The sequence below is a fragment of the Nannobrachium achirus genome, assembly GCF_963921795.1.
Source record: "Nannobrachium achirus genome assembly, chromosome: 16".
In the NCBI taxonomy this organism is placed as follows: Eukaryota; Metazoa; Chordata; class Actinopteri; order Myctophiformes; family Myctophidae; genus Nannobrachium; species Nannobrachium achirus.
This window is the reverse complement of record NC_137823.1, coordinates 45,243,248-45,256,518: the sequence shown is the minus strand read 5'-3', so window position 1 is coordinate 45,256,518 and position 13,271 is coordinate 45,243,248. Positions and strand designations below refer to the sequence as shown.

Here is a 13,271-nt window from a genome sequence, read left to right as displayed (position 1 = left end):
ATGCGTAATTTTACCAGTGTCTAGAGAGACTCTCAAGACACAGAACACATTGAGTGCTTTTATGACAGATTTTCACATGTCCTCTTCATAACAGAGACAGGTTGAACAATAGGTGAAATCACACTTTAAAAACAAAGTGAAAAACAAAAAAAAAAACATTTTATGTGACTGAAGCCCCGGACCAAATTACTTTAAAACAAACACATTTCAGAGTTACTCGATTCAAAAATAAATATGAAGTCCTACCTCTGCTTATCAGATCTGAAATATCAACATCTTGTATCGATTTTAAAGCATGACACCCTATGGATGATGGAGGTGTTAAGAGAGTAATACCATTGACAACAAATAGACTGTGGGTATATGCTTTGTACATGCCCATTGTTCCGGTAGTTATATTCAATCAAGAGGATCTCATAATAACCTAAATGTTTTTCTTTTAATTGCACTGATTGTTTTACCATTATTGCAGAGCTGTAAAATAGATTTTGCTACATTTCTATCCTGAGTAGCAAACTGCAGATTTCTCAAGCTGCCCGTTTGAATTGTTTGACAGTGTTATAACATTTAAAATGCTAGCTACCACTGAAAATTAGACACAAGGAGCATCTCTCTTATACAGGTTAAGATTAACTAGCAGCGTAAAAATGCTTAAAATAACCTCAATGGTAATTTAAGAGGAAGGGGACGTTTCAAAATCGAGGTACACTGGGGTCAAACTTCGTAAGGAGACAACATGATCAAACATCAGTTGAAGAGGAGGACTGCAACTTTTTTTTTAACCCTTACTGTAAATCACACAGAAAATAGTTGACTCTGGAAGTGCTAAGGCAGCTCACATGCAGGATTTGGCATGTGCTACTCTGACCGTATGAAGGTCAGGCAGTAACGGTATTGCATGTTTTACAGAAGCCAAGTAACAGCGAGGATATGTAACAATGCAGGCTTCTACATATAATCTGGCAGCACTCAAAGGAATTGCTCTGGATCTGTGCTAAGAGGGAAGCATCACATTTGTGCAGTATCAGTAATTAGTAAGTCTTTTGCATTCTGCTGTGTTAGTATGGCACAGGCATCCAGGCAGAGCTGCAGAGTCCCTTTTTTGTAATATGGTGTACTATTGTTAAGCTGATACAGGTTTGGCTTTCACTTGGTCAGGCGAAGCTGCTGGAGCTCAGACAATGGAACTTGTCCCTTAGCGATTGGACAATATTGGGCTGGCTCTGCTGCGGCTCGCTCCATAGGTATTTCTCCAGTTGCTTCCGCTCCAGGGAGCTCAGTGGGTGACAGGAGTGCGCCGGCGTGCACGGCAGACTCTGGGACTGCAGAACCAGTCCCCGGCTATGATCCAACGCAGCCAGCCCGCTTGGCTCCCTCTCGTCCTCGGAGCGGATCTCCACGTAATCGTCATCGTCGTCGGTGTCCTTGAAGTTGGCCAGGTAATTGTTTGTGGCAGTCAGCACGGCAGAGGCCCTGTTGAGCACCACCACCTGCCGACTGTCCTGCAAGGTGAGCTCGGGCTGTCCGTGGCTGGACCGCTCCGGGAGGCTGCTCTGTCGGCCGGCCCGGCCCAGGCTGGGCGTGTGGAGTCTCTCGCGGGGCAGTTCCGGAGCGGTTCCAGCGGGGATCGAGCCAAGCCGGCCGTTGCAGTCCACCTCCTGCTGCCGGTCGCCCAGAGAACTGACTGACTTACAACGACTGGGGGAAGTCTTTGCATTGGAGGAGGAGGAGGGGGCATTGAAGGACGGATTTCTTTTTATGGAACTGTACACGTGTTCCTCTTTGTCGCTGGGCGCCGACACGCAGGCGCTCCACCTCTGGGTCGGTGGCGTGGTGGGAGGGGGAGGGAGGGTCTTGAGGGCGGGGACGGAACAGGAGGGCGTGAGTTTGCGCTGGGGGGTGGAAGAGGCCTCACTGGGCAACGACATGAAGCTGGCGAGCTCTCCGTTGCTGTAGGTGGAATGGAGCCAGTCCTCCTCCAGGAAGGACTCGGGCATGGAGGTAGAGGAGGGCAGGCCTGGGAGGCTGTCTGCTTGAGCTGAGGAGCTCTGGCCACCAGGAGGGTCCTTGAACATCACCTGGTCATAGAGCTGGGAATACTCTGCTATCCGGGCACCTGGAGAAGCAACACTCACTTTAATTCTTAAATAACAACTTGAATTTTATTCTCAAACTATTTAGTTAAACACATTGAGCCATATTTTAACCCACATCCACATCATTGATTATTTCGTTTTGAGAACAAAGCGAAAGTCTTAAAGGAGTAGTTCACCCCCAAAATGACTTTTGTCCTACTGATTACTCATACCATGGAAACTTGAGTTCAATATATATATATATTTTCTTTTGCATTCCTAAGACAATAATTTGATTACAATAAATGTACCCCCATTGATTCCGGATGGGGACCCAATCACTTTAAGTTAAAAATGTGTATATACTGTATTATTGCGAGAAAACCATAAAAATCTACCTATGGCTGCGCCTCCCTGCTTCTTCTCTTCTAAGATGTCGGCCAGGTCTTTCTGCTTCTTCTCAGCCCTGGTGGACCGACTGCATGGGTCACCTGGGTCCATACTCCTCATGCGCAGCAGCTGGTTGGTTGGCTCCATGCTCTTCATGCGCAACAGGTGGTTGGCTTTCTTGATCTTCTGGCTGTACTGCCGCGCCATGAGGAACACGCGGTTCTTGGTTTTGTCCATGAGCTCCTGGGAGAAGTCCACAGAGTCACCCAGGAGGAGAGAGGAGGAGGCTAGGGGCGAGTCCAGACCGGCCAGTTCCCCAGGAAACAGGCTATGGAAGTCCCTGAGGGAATTCCCCTGCTGTGGGGCGACCGGGGAACACTGGGGAAGCTCCACTAGATCGTCATCCTCCAGGCGGAAACTGCCGCTGCTGAGACGGACCAGTCTGTTGCGCATGCTTTTCACTGTACCAGGTGTGACGGGCAGCGGAGTCGGTGGGAGACTGCCGTCCTCTCCTTCCATAGGGCATTCCTCAGGGAAATTGATGACTGGGATGTTGAAAGTGGGCATGGTAGAGATGGGCGGGGGAGCAGGTTGATGTGATGGAGGATTCTTGGTAGGGGAGCTACGCGCTTGGGGACGAACTTCAGAAGGTTTCTTTTTAGGGCTGCTCTTGGCTGCGGGGGCCTTCTTTGGCGACTCGCTACTGCTGACAGGGAAGGCGGCAGGCAGCCTGTCTGCTTTCTTCTCATTGACCTTGATGTAGTTTTCCAGGTCGTTCCAGATCTCGTCGACCCGCTCCGACATCTTGTCGCCAGCGTGCGAGCGCTGGGAGAACGTCTCTGAAGCTGACGAGGAGGAATAGTCTGGTTCTGACGAACACATGACAGGGTGAGAGGAGTCCGTTTCCTCAAAGTCCCCGAAATGGAGGCTCTCCTCGGACACAAACCCTCCGAGGCTTTCAGTCAGGTCTGGTTCGGAAGCCAGTAGACTGTCCCTCTGTTGTTCCTGCTTGTTCCCGTCATTAATTCCCTTCAGATCTTTTGGTGGCGGTTCCCTGAAACATATGGTGTCGTAGATGTTCTCCTCCTCCACTATCTTGAGCTCGCATGTCCCAAACGGTTCCGTCTCCTGCGTGGAGGACCGGTTGCTCTCCGAGGAAGTGTCCGGTTCTATCCTAGACTCCGCTGCCTGGACCCCTGGAACATCATACTCCCCTTCCGTCTTGTCCTTGGAACCCTGTGTGTCTTTAGAGGTCTCCTTCCGTGCCTGGCGCTCCTCATGGTCCCTCCTGATCAGCCCCATGCTCTTTAGGTCCTCGTAGCTGATGTTGTCGTAAACATTCTCAATGTCGTCCATCGTGAGCTGCTCTGCGGAGGACGACCCGGATATCTCGTTGCTGGACGACTCGGTGTGGATCACTTCGAGGTCGGCGAGACGGGGCTGGCCGTCGTCAGGGCTCTGTCGGCCCTCGGTGGCCTTCTCCCCGGCGCTGCTCGCCCTCCGCAGAACCCTGGCCCCAGTGGGAGGCGGGTCCACCTGCACGGCGGGCACCTGCTCCACGTGCCAGCTGCAGGGCCTGGCCGACCTGGGCGAGGAGGTGGCCTCCGACGACGCAGAGGGCGTCTCCGGCTCCATTGCGCTGTGCTCGGTGGGCAAGAACATCTGGTAGATGTCCTCTTCCTCATCGTCGGGCTGCATGGTTAGCTGGCGCGTGGGGAACATGGCCCTGCGTGCGCTGTGGTCGGACCATATGTTCCTGGCAGACTGCTCGCCTCCCGGGACCATTAGGGAGGGATGGGGGGACTCCGGAGCCTCCTCCACATTAGGAGTCCTGACAAGTGGCGGGTGGTTCACTAGAGTCTCTCTCGCTCTCTGAAAGGAAGAGTGAAGAACACCTGAATGATATGACTTATTATGTGTCGTTTGTAAACAGACATCATAAATGAAACAGGCAATGGTAGAAACTGAATATATTATATATTTTGCCTGGTAATGATCAGGCATATACCAATATAGCTACCTGTAGGTCTGAGGGACTCATACTGAAGGCTTTCCATTGGTCTATGCTATCTACAGATGCCTGAGGGTTCAGCCTCTTCCTGCTGCCCTTGCCAGGGACTCGCAGCCTCTTGTCTCCTCCCTGGAAAACAGTTAAATTATTAACAACAGAAACGCTCCCTTTAGTTAAGAGACTTAATTTAATTTATTTGTTCATTTGGTCAGTCAGACTTAGGACAATGCACATTGAACTACATACACATGATTAAGTGTAAATGTGCTGGATTAAACATTAAACATGCAGACAATAAACAGATATACATAGAGAACAAAACACTCAATTACAATTAGACAGAGGCATATATATAAATATATTTTTAAGGAAGCATAACTAGAATATAACTCTATAAGTGGTCACAACTCTGGTTATTTTTTAACCATTGTTTTAGTTGGCCCTTGAATGTTATGGGGGTGGGGCTTTCCCTTAGGGTAACTAGGACTTGGTCAAAGCCTCACTGAGTCACATTCATTGTGGACAGGCTTGCTTGACTCACCAGGCCACTGTCGTCTTCATCGTCAGCGTCCTGCTGATGTGGCTCCTCCCCTTCATCTCTGTCACTGTGGTCATAGTGGTCACCAGGGTCCAGGGACTCCTGGGATTGGTTGATAAGGCTGCGGCTACGACCAATAGTACCCAGAGCCAGCTGGGACACTGGAGACAGCAGGGTGGCACCAAGACTTGTCCGCTGTGGAGGAATTCGTTTACAACATTTTGAGAGATATTGTACACAAAATACAATGCCTATATTGTAAATATATAATAAATGTGTGTGTGTGTGTGTGTGTGTGTGTGTGTGTGTGTGTGTGTGTGTGTGTGTGTGTGTGTGTGTGTGTGTGTGTGTGTGTGTGTGCGTGCGTGCGTGCGTGCGTGCGCGCGTGTACTGTACATGTTTTTATACTGTACATGTGTGTATACAGTACATGTGTGTTTGTGCGCATGAGTGTAAAGGTAGAAGACTCTGAAAAACCTTCGAACATTTTTCTCTGTTCTCCATCTTCTATTCACAACTCACCTTTTGACCATCTGTGTTGGCACCGCTTTGCTTTGGAGTCTTCAGTAATTTGGACAGAGGTTCTGGGGGGGGGGAAAGAGTTGAGAAATGTGATCAGTGATCAATGGAGATCGGTCAATCTGTGACAAGAAGTTTTCCGTTCTTCTGTTGGAATGAAAGCTGATGTCTCACCCTTCCTGCGGGTTCTACGTGGGGTAGGACCCTCCTTGGTTTGAAGGGAGCCCTTCTTGTCACCATCAGGGCTGTACTGAAAACCTGGCACAGCGTCCATCTCCAGAATGGCTCGTTTGGCCTAGGGTTAAAGATAATAGAAGAGGGCATAAGACATATTGAAATATTGAGAGGTGAACATGCAGAAAACGCCTCAGCATTTCAACACTAGAGGGCACCAGAGTACAGTCTTCAGTCAGCGAAACAATGACAAATTAGCATCCATGTTCACATTGTAAAGCCTTTAATGTAATTACAATGAGCCGCCTTAACAACTTGCTTTGGGCAAAAGTTATCATATTTCCACTTGGCTAAAAAACAAAGACAACAGTGCCGCGAACATTATACTAATTGTACTGGAGAGTGGAAAAAAGTAAAAGAGTAGGAAGGAGAACAGAAGAGAAGAGAAGAGAAGAGGAAAAGGACAGACAGAAGGGGAAACAAAGGACAGTGGGGAACATAGTTCCAAAATATCCCACTATGTAACTGTTGACATCATCAGAGAACTCCAGCAGAGATGGAAAGTAGGCCTACAGCTGATTAACAGGACCACAATGGAAGTTTCTTTTTGTGTTTTCTTTTTAGCTCAAATGTCTGACTGTACCTCGTGCTGTTTACATTTCTGTCTAATAAAGTATTCAATCAATCTGACCTTGGCTGGGATTTTGGCCGGATGGTTTTCAAGTATCAGTCTCTTCAGGTGTAGGATCCACATGCGCTTGTCCTGCTGGGATTTGGCCTGGGGCAGAGAAGAGACGAGAAGACAAAAGACGACAAGAACGATCATTAGGAGATTAGCTTTTGGAACATGCCCCTGTACTCTGGGCCTTCTAAGGCTCCCTTATGTAACACAGAATACCTTTTCAGGTGCTTCGGCAGAACCCTGTGGTTACGAGACAAGGGCTGATATTATAGACCCTAAACACCTCGACGTGTCTGAGCACTGGGCCAGTCTACCCCACAAAGACACACCTGTGAACTCTTGTTCACTCGGCTTTGCACGATAACTGAGGCGTCGGAGGCGTCTTACTGCCTCAGGGCGACATGCAACCTCGCCCTAAAGGGCAGATGGACAATTCTTGGCCATCTGGCCAGTGATGTATATCGGACCAGTACCCATATATTAAGACCCCTCGTACCCATATGGAGATCCATGTACTGTATATGGAGATATGCTGTGAGAGCCCAAACATGCTTACTTAGTTATTCGTTATGTGAAAGTCCTATGATGTCTATGACATCTGACATCATACCCTTTTATGCCCATACATGGAGATCCCTGTCTGTAGTGTAGAACCAGACACACAGATATGGCCTGTCTTGGCCATCTGTGTTGGCCATATATGGATTCTGTTAGTGTGATATGTGGCCAAAGTAGCCTCCATATATGGGCATAACTGGCCAAACAATAGCCAAATTGTCAAATAATATAACAAAGAGGCAAAAACTGTGAAAAAAGACGATCTACAAACTGGACCAGTTTTCAAACTTTGTTGACTGAATTACACTGTTCATTTTTAGAATCTTACATCCTATCGGAGAAATATCCGTTTCCATCAGAACTGACTGAAAGTAACGTTATACTTGACATTTAACCACTTGAATCCCAGTATCCTTATTCTGTGGGGAAGGTTCACCAAAAATAGCCGATCTAAAAGCTCACAACGCGTTGTGAGCTTGTAGATCGGCTATTTTTGGTGAAGAGAGTTGTCATAGATGGAACAAAAACTCATCAACTACAGTGCAAATCAGGTCTGTTTTACTAAACATAGTGAAGTGATATTGATGTAGTGATATTGATGAATTCCAAATATTATCAAATGATCTCGCGGCACCCCTGGACTGGCATCATGGCACCCCAGGGTACCCCGTCACCCACTTTGAAAACCCCTGCACTAGACTACTGTACAAGTTATCACAGTAGGTTGACTGGCTTTTGTTATGCTGCGCACCTGCTTTGTAAAGGGGTCTCATTTATTATACAGTACATAATGTATATTTGCTGTACCTGTACTGTGTGCTGCAGTTTGGGGTTTTTGTAATGGAACACACTGAAACTCAGTGGCTCTTTAGGGATGACCTCCACCAGCATCAGGTTACAACACTGCAAAAGAGACGGGACAGGTGGACAAGGGTGAGAAAAACAACAGACAGAGTATATTGTCGCTGTCGTGCGGAAAAGCTTGTATATCCGAAACCACCATGTAGCAACTCATAATGTAATAACGGCTCATAATGTAATAAGGGCTCATAATGTAATAAAAAAAATGTAATAAAAACTCATAATGTAATAATCAGCTCATAATGTAATAAAAAAACGAGCGCATAACGTAATAACAGATTTTTCAATAATGTAATAATGTAATGTGTTACATTAAGAACCTCCACATAGGAGGCTCATAATGTAATAAAACTTCATAATGTAATAATGGCCTATTTTTTGGGTAAATATCATGGTATTTGCGACCGACCTCCACGGACCCCCAGGGACCCCCACGGACCCCCAGGGACCCCCAGGGACCCCCTGCCACCGCCGTCAAATAGTGCAAAAATGACCAAATCAACACCCCAACTGGGCTGCTCATGGGGGAATTCCCAGGGACCACCGACTCCTGCTACTCCAACAGTCCTTCACCTTCATTGGTTTAACTTTGCCCCGCCCCCTCCCCTCATTGGCCGAAAGTTTATTTGGCTTTACTCATCAACTGTTTGTCATACAAACTTGTGGGTGGTGTCAATTGACTTGATTAAGAGTCCTTAACCTTAATTGGTTTAACTTTGCCCCATCCCCTCCTCTGATTGGCCGAAACTTTATTTGGCTTTACTCATCAACCATTTGTCGTACAAACTTGAGGGTGGAACCAATGCCACTCACAGGCCTTTTTGTGTATACTGTGACCTGATGGTCGCTTATTGCGACCGTTAGGGCGCAGTTTAGTATCAAAACCTCCACCGGCCGTCCGTCCGTCCGTCCGTCGGTCACACGTCACACCTTTGTTTGTGTACGGTGTGATGTCATACTGATGTCAGCAGTGTGATGTCATACTGATGTCAGCAGCTATGTCTCTATATATGGAGTTATATGTTGTTTGTGTCCAAATATGGGGCTTGTGAGGTCAGACTTAGTGAGATTCGTCGGTTATATTTGTGGAGATAAGCGACCAACGGTCGCTTATCTCCCGATTAGGGAGTCTTACTGGTCTCCCGATTAGGGAGTCTTACTGGTATCAAAACCTCCACCGGCCGTCCGTCCATCCGTCCGTCGGTCACACGTCACACGTCACACCTTTGCCCTGCTCATATCTCCGCATCAGTATGACATCACACTGCTGACATAAGTATGACATCACACCGTACACAAATGACCGCAATCAGTATGACATCACACCGTACACAAATGACCGTTATATAAGACCGGCATTATCTACCGACAGATTAGTAACAAGATGTCAAAATCGATTTGGGTACGGTGTGATGTCATACTGATGTCAGCAGTGTGATGTCATACTAGGGGTGTAACGATACATTTTAATAGCGATTTGATACATATCACGATACATGGTTGACGATACGATACATGGACGATATTGGTTCATTCATGGCGATACAATACGATTCGATTCAGTAATTTAAAATCGATATAGTAACTATTTAGCAAAGAAATTAAATCTGTGTGAAAGGTGTGGATGGTGCAGGTTTTTAAGGGAAACATGTATTATTATGGATATGAATAAGTAAACACAGTGATTATCTGCCAAATACATGATCATTGTATATTGACAAACCTGCACCTTGACATGAACCCAGAGATTACACACATTTATCAATAGACCAGTGTAGCTATATGGAAAGGAAAAGTAATTAAACCCCTCCTTTTAATTTTTTCTTCTTAAAAATGCTAAATACAATGCACAAGTAGGTAGTATCGATACAATCGATTCTTTGCACTGCCGATTCGATACGATACAAAATAAAACGATACGATTCGATTTTAGCTGTTTTCATTTCGATCTACTTCGATTTTTAAAGTTAAAAACGATATTTCGATACAGTTACTATATTGTTACACCCCTATGTCATACTGATGTCAGCAGCTATGTCTCTATATATGGAGTTATATGTTGTTCGTGTCCAAATATGGGGCTTGTGAGGTCAGACTTAGTGAGATTCGTCGGTTATCTCCATATATGGAGGGAGAACCAGCTTATGAGCCGATGAGTTGTGTCAGAGTCGAGATCCTGCTTGCATCTAATCTGTCGGTAGATAATGCCGGTCTTATATAAGGGTCATTTGTGTACGGTGTGATGTCATACTGATGTCAGCAGTGTGATGTCATACTGATGTCAGCAGCTATGTCTCTATATATGGAGTTATATGTTGTTCGTGTCCAAATATGGGGCTTGTGAGGTCAGACTTAGTGAGATTCGTTGGTTATCTCCATATATGGAGGGATGTGTTGGTTATCTCCATATTGTGGAGATAAGCGGTCGCTTATCTCGATCCCGATTAGGGAGTCTTACTGGTTATATATGTGGACGGACATTCTGTCTTGGCCCTTTTTCAATGGAGGTAATAATTATGATAGTTTTCAAAAAAAATTGGCAATTATTACATTAATAACTTTTATTACATTATGAAGTAATAAGGGTGTGATCCTGCTGATAGTGAGACAGACAGACAGACAGACAGACAGACAGACAGGCAGACAGACAGAGACTGGTGACCTTCCTTCCCTACATGATATAGCCTACAATACTGCCATGATACTGACCATGATACTGACATGATACTGGCATGATACTGACCAGGATACTGACATGATACTGGCATGATACTGACCAGGATACTGACATTATACTGACCAGGATACTGACCATGATACTGACCATGATACTGACATGATATGGCATGATACTGACTGGGATACTGACCTTGACACTGACATGATACTGACCATGACACTGACTGAAACTGACCATGATACTGACATGATACTGACCATGATACTGACATGATACTGACATGATACTGACCATGACACTGACATGATACTGACCATGATACTGGCATGATACTGACCAGGATACTGACCATGATACTGACATGATACTGACTAGGATACTGACCATGATACTGACATGATACTGACTGGGATACTGACCATGATACTGACATGATACTGACCATGACACTGACATGATACTGACCATGATACTGACATGATACTGACCATGACACTGACGTGATACTGACCATGATACTGGCATGATACTGACTAGGATACTGACCATGACACCGACATGATACGGTCATTATACTGACCATGATACTGACATGATACTGACCATGATACTGGCATGATACTGACCAGGATACTGACCATGCCACTGATATGATACTGACCATGATACTGACATGATACTGGCATGATACTGACCAGGATACTGACATGATACTGACCAGGATACTGACCATGACACTGACATGATACTACCATGATACCAGTAAGGCTCCCTAATCAGGAGATAAGCGACCATCAGGTCACAGTATGTACACAAAAAGGCCTGAGAGTGGCATTGGTTCCACCCTCAAGTTTGTACGACAAATGGTTGATGAGTAAAGCCAAATAAAGTTTTGGCCAATCAGAGGAGGGGGTGGGACAAAGTTAAACCAATTAAGGTTAAGGACTCTTAATCAAGTCAATTGACACCACCCACAAGTTTGTACGACAAACAGTTGATGAGTAAAGCCAAATAAACTTTCGGCCAATGAGGGGAGGGGGCGGGGCAAAGTTAAACCAATGAAGGTGAAGGACTGTTGGAGTAGCAGGAGTCGGTGGTCCCTGGGAATTCCCCCGTGAGCAGCCCAGTTGGGGTGTTGATTTGGTCATTTTTGCACTATTTGGCGGCGGTGGCAGGGGGTCCCTGGGGGTCCCTGGGGGTCCCTGGGGGTCGGTCGCAAATACCATGATATTTACCAAAAAAATAGGCCATTATTACATTATGAAGTTTTATTACATTATGAGCCTCCTATGTGGAGGTTCTTAATGTAACACATTATTACATTATTACATTATTGAAAAATCTGTTATTACGTTATGCGCTCGTTTTTTTATTACATTATGAGCTGATTATTACATTATGAGTTTTTATTACATTTTTTTTATTACATTATGAGCCCTTATTACATTATGAGCCGTTATTACATTATGAGTTGCTACACACCACTTTTCAGGAAGTGGAAAAAATGTGTTACAAACGCATGGACTCAAGCTTAACGTTAGAGCACATGTTTCCACTGTTGGACATGCGTTCGTAGCTAGTTTTGTTGTTATTACTTACTCACGAGCCCTTGTTAATACTTTTCATTGGTGAAATATCTATAAAACCCACGTACACAGAACAACAATTTTAACTTAAAAAAATAAAAAGACGCGACATGTTGTGAGCTTGTAGATATTCTCTAGGTTTCTGCTCGACAGTAGCGATATATAAAGTGCTTGTGTGTGTGTGTGTGTGTGTGTGTGTGTGTGTGTGTGTGTGTGTGTGTGTGTGTGTGTGTGTGTGTGTGCGCGTGTGCGTGTGCGTGCGTGTGTTCTGTTCAGTGAACTGACCAGGATGTGGGCCTTGTATGTGTACGACTCCTCGCGCTTCTTGGTGATGAGCAGAAGCTTGTCGAACAGGAACAGGTTCCTCTCGTTCTTGGCCCGCTGCAGCCGGAACGTTCCCTCCAGAACCAGCTCTCCGTAGCCAATCAGATCAGGGCCCTTCCAGTTGGTCAGCAGGCTCTGGATCTCCTATAGAGAAAGAAAAGGAGGGAGAGAAGGGGAGAGGGATGACAAATGAAAAGAAAGTTAAGGATTCTGTGGGTGAGATTAAAAACAGACAAACAAACAAACCAGATGCTTATGAAAGTATCTAATCTAAATGTAAAACCAAGCGGTAAAGAGTGTGTGTGTGTTTGTGTGTGCGTGCGTGCGTGCGTGCGTGCGTGCGTGCGTGCGTGTGCGTGTTCACCGACAAAGAGAGAAGGAAGTGAGTTGAACTGAAGGAACACATGGGAGCAATAAATACAAATACAAAAGGATGAGATCAGAACAATGTCAACGGTTAAATTACAAAGCAAAATAAAAGTAAAAAATGAGATTCTTAAAAAGAAAATGCTCCTAAAAACTAAAACATAGAATCTCTTTTAAAATATATATTTAGCCCCACCCATTTTTCCAGACACACAGAGTAAAATGCTTCCATACACATTCCTGTACGCATTTGACGATTCTGGCTCCCAGCTGATAAAAGAAACAAGTTTCCCTTTTATGTGTCGCCCTTATGCAAGGCCTTCATTAGCCCCGGTGGAAAACGCAAGGTTCGTTGCGTAAGATGTGGGGAGGATCAGAGGGACAGGATAATTTAAACCTGCGTGCACTGCTCCAACGTGTTCTTTGGGGGGCTGCTTTTTGTATATTTTGCAAAGATTTTTGTTTAACCACTGACTTTTTGAGCCACAGCAAACCTTTGGGCACTGA

At 45.6% G+C, this 13,271-nt stretch overlaps 1 protein-coding gene across 1 annotated transcript in view; it reads right to left on the bottom strand.

Annotated features, from left to right (window-relative positions):
- Nucleotides 1–690: 690 nt before the first annotated feature.
- The window catches only part of LOC308300719 (pleckstrin homology domain-containing family G member 1), a 63,445-nt gene continuing 50,864 nt past the window's right edge, over nucleotides 691–13,271 (bottom strand). The window contains exons 8-16 of the mRNA XM_080744611.1: nucleotides 12,360–12,542; nucleotides 7,755–7,850; nucleotides 6,399–6,485; nucleotides 5,708–5,828; nucleotides 5,537–5,598; nucleotides 5,018–5,209; nucleotides 4,486–4,605; nucleotides 2,474–4,337; nucleotides 691–2,116 (exon numbers count right to left, since the gene is read on the bottom strand). Of these exons, the coding sequence (XP_080600737.1) occupies nucleotides 1,155–2,116; nucleotides 2,474–4,337; nucleotides 4,486–4,605; nucleotides 5,018–5,209; nucleotides 5,537–5,598; nucleotides 5,708–5,828; nucleotides 6,399–6,485; nucleotides 7,755–7,850; nucleotides 12,360–12,542 (3,687 nt within the window). The 3' untranslated portion in view covers nucleotides 691–1,154. The remainder of the gene's footprint in view (nucleotides 2,117–2,473; nucleotides 4,338–4,485; nucleotides 4,606–5,017; nucleotides 5,210–5,536; nucleotides 5,599–5,707; nucleotides 5,829–6,398; nucleotides 6,486–7,754; nucleotides 7,851–12,359; nucleotides 12,543–13,271) is intronic.